The sequence below is a fragment of the Aphanomyces astaci genome (assembly GCF_000520075.1).
Source record: "Aphanomyces astaci strain APO3 unplaced genomic scaffold supercont1.540, whole genome shotgun sequence".
Lineage (NCBI taxonomy): Eukaryota > Oomycota > Saprolegniomycetes > Saprolegniales > Verrucalvaceae > Aphanomyces > Aphanomyces astaci.
In genome coordinates, this window is record NW_009798803.1 from 1 (window position 1) to 2,605 (window position 2,605).

The 2,605-nt window shown below is 51.6% G+C and overlaps 2 protein-coding genes across 2 annotated transcripts; both read right to left on the minus strand.

Annotated features, from left to right (window-relative positions):
• Window positions 1–558: 558 nt before the first annotated feature.
• On the minus strand, window positions 559–1,769 carry H257_19382 (hypothetical protein; the record flags this gene model as incomplete). The annotated part of the gene is made up of 1 exon (XM_009848527.1): window positions 559–1,769. A coding segment is annotated over one exon (1,209 nt), but the record flags the coding sequence as incomplete, so codon positions are not given.
• Window positions 1,770–1,920: 151 nt separating this feature from the next.
• H257_19383 (hypothetical protein) lies at window positions 1,921–2,559 on the minus strand (the record flags this gene model as incomplete). Its single annotated transcript, XM_009848528.1, has 1 exon — window positions 1,921–2,559. One exon carries the CDS (start codon window positions 2,557–2,559, stop codon window positions 1,921–1,923), a length of 639 nt encoding a protein of 212 aa, XP_009846830.1.
• Between the last annotated feature and the right edge of the window lie 46 nt (window positions 2,560–2,605).

Consider the following 2,605-nt stretch of genomic DNA (forward strand, 5'->3'; position numbering starts at 1 on the left):
GCATACCAATCCAGATATGCAACGTAACTCCGTTGATTGAGACGGCGGCCTTGCCAGTCATTGCGGTTTTGGCAATGCTGAATGGTCTCTTCCACGAGTTACAAAACGCTTGCACAGCAGCGATGACATGCGACTTTCCAGTACCCCCTTCACCGTGCAGAACCATTCGTAGTTGTATGGCGCTCGTTGCAGTGGCGACACTTCGTGTATCGTGATCTCCATTATCTTCAAGTTGCCATCGCTGCAATAGAGCACGTGCAATACATGTGAAGCTCAAGTATTGGCGCATACGAAGGCCAAAAGCACTCGAAACAACACCGATGTGGGCGTAATCGGGCAAAGTTTGAGGTACTTTGCCCCTCTCAACCAGGTTGCCAGTGTACAACATCGCTGATGGATCCAATGCACCCGGAACGTTGACTTGGATCAGCGTTGGAATCTCGCCAGGCGGGTCTGTACACCAAGCCACCGATGCCTCGCTGCTTTCTTCAACACGGGATTGGTTTTCAAACGTAACAACTCGTTCCACGCGTTTTTTCGACGTCCATGACTTTAGACCTTTGACCTTTGACATCTGACGCAAACTGCTCACGGTAACGAAGTCGCTGGTCCCAAGCACCCAAAATGGACATGTAACTTGAGGATGCTGTTGTTGACGCTTCGTCGAGGAACTGACCACCAACCAATGCTGCGATATCCGCATCAATGGGTGTCGTTGTTGGAAACTTGACTTGGTTGCTCATCTCCGACGATGATACTGCTTGATACAATTCCGACGTGGTCTCACGTGCAACATCACAGTCCAAGTGGCTGGTTGCTGGATGTCTGCTGGCAAACAGAAGTGCGTTTTCGAAGTCAATGTCGTCGAAGTCATCAGGCTCAGTGCGACCATCGTCGTTTTCCATTTGGATGTTCTGTTCTTCCTCCCTGGACGTTCTTGTTTTTGCGGCCTTCTTTCGACCGACATGGTAGTCTTGCATGAAATGGTACACTTCCGCAGAACCAGTGCTCATCGTGGGTTGAAAGGATTCCCACGCTTCATGCCATGTTGAGCCGTGTGGGCGCAAATCCGACAACACACGAAATGGTTTGAAAAGTACCATTGCAACTTGGGCGTGGATATCGTGATTGCACTTGAAAGCACGAAGGATGACATCGCTGTATCCATTGATGTACTCTTCGCCGAGCTTCCTCACGAGCAAGATTGCAGAGGTGCCAATGCGACCAACTTCAACTCGGGCCCGAGGGAACAAATATCGGCACATTTGTGCAGCTGTTTTGTTGCGGCTTTGTTTGAAGCACGAAGCGCAATACGACCACCAATGCACCTGCAACACGGATGCCAACGCAGCAATGACAAATAACACCGTCTCGTCGGGTAGTCGGGTCTCATTTGGCCCAAATGGCATGCTTGACAGCTCGCGGTAGATGGGGTCCAGACAAAAAGTGTCTTTGTCCGGTGCACCGTACGTATTCGACGCTGTGTTGGACTCTTCGAGATTTGCTCGCGCACCAGCCAGAAGCTCTTGATAGTCGACGTTGGATTCCATGTGGACAGTGCCTTCTAGGTATGCCTGGAAGCTCGAACGTATGTGGTCATGTGCTCGCTCGGGATCATACTTCTTTCCGGCCGTTGACTTCAAGAACACTGCTTCCTCGTCCAAGTACTTGTCAATTGCAGACTGCGAAAGCTTGGGCAACTCCACTGGCCACACTTTAGGCCTCGAATGCAGGAGGGCTTGCCGAACCAAGTGCTGGGAGCTGACCATCGTGTTGCAATGTCCACATTTGGCCATAATCGGCTCTTTCGGAAGGACGCCTTCTGAGCGACGAGGTTTTTCGAAGGCTGTCAAGGGAGGGTTGAGCGCTTCATACTTGGTATCCGCATGCTCACACGTCTTACAGCGGGTCTGAAGGAGGTCAATGGGCAGCGAAAGAATTGGACACAATGCCCTCAGAGTACTTCAGCACCATCGCTTCATAGTTGAGATCTGCCTGCAATCGGGCCTCGAACTCGGACGTGGAACGTGGAGCGCCATAAACCCAAACAAGAAGGTGCAAGTGAAGCGTCCCTCGACCTTGGGTCTCAACCATTCCAAAGTACGCCTTGACATGGCCGAATAGCCCACCAGTCTTTCTTGGTTGGCCGGTAGACTTGTCGAAACCGACAACGACTTTGATGAACGCCTCGATGCTTCGATCGAAAAAAGTAGCGGACGCCATGTTGTCGTTCATCGCCAGTTGTTGCATGGTTGCTTTGTCAGGCATGTACTTGAGGTACTGCACATCAAAAAGCGACTTGACTTGGATGCCTCCTGCCAAATACGCCAAAGTGATTGTTCCGTCCACGTTTGGCGTGATCAGACTTGGCTGGCCAAAGCGATCGGCCGTGGCGAAGGCTTCTCGACGGTGCATTCGACGTTCGGCATTGCTGCCCCACACAAACGACGAGCTGCATTCAACGGACCGGAGAAGAGCGCCAACGGCCTTGTTCACAAACTTGTTCTTTGGAGTACGACCAAATCGACGGGAATCTTGGTTCTCCAGACCTTTCCGCATATCGTCATGCGATATCTTTGCTACCGGGGTATGCATGGACGGTCGG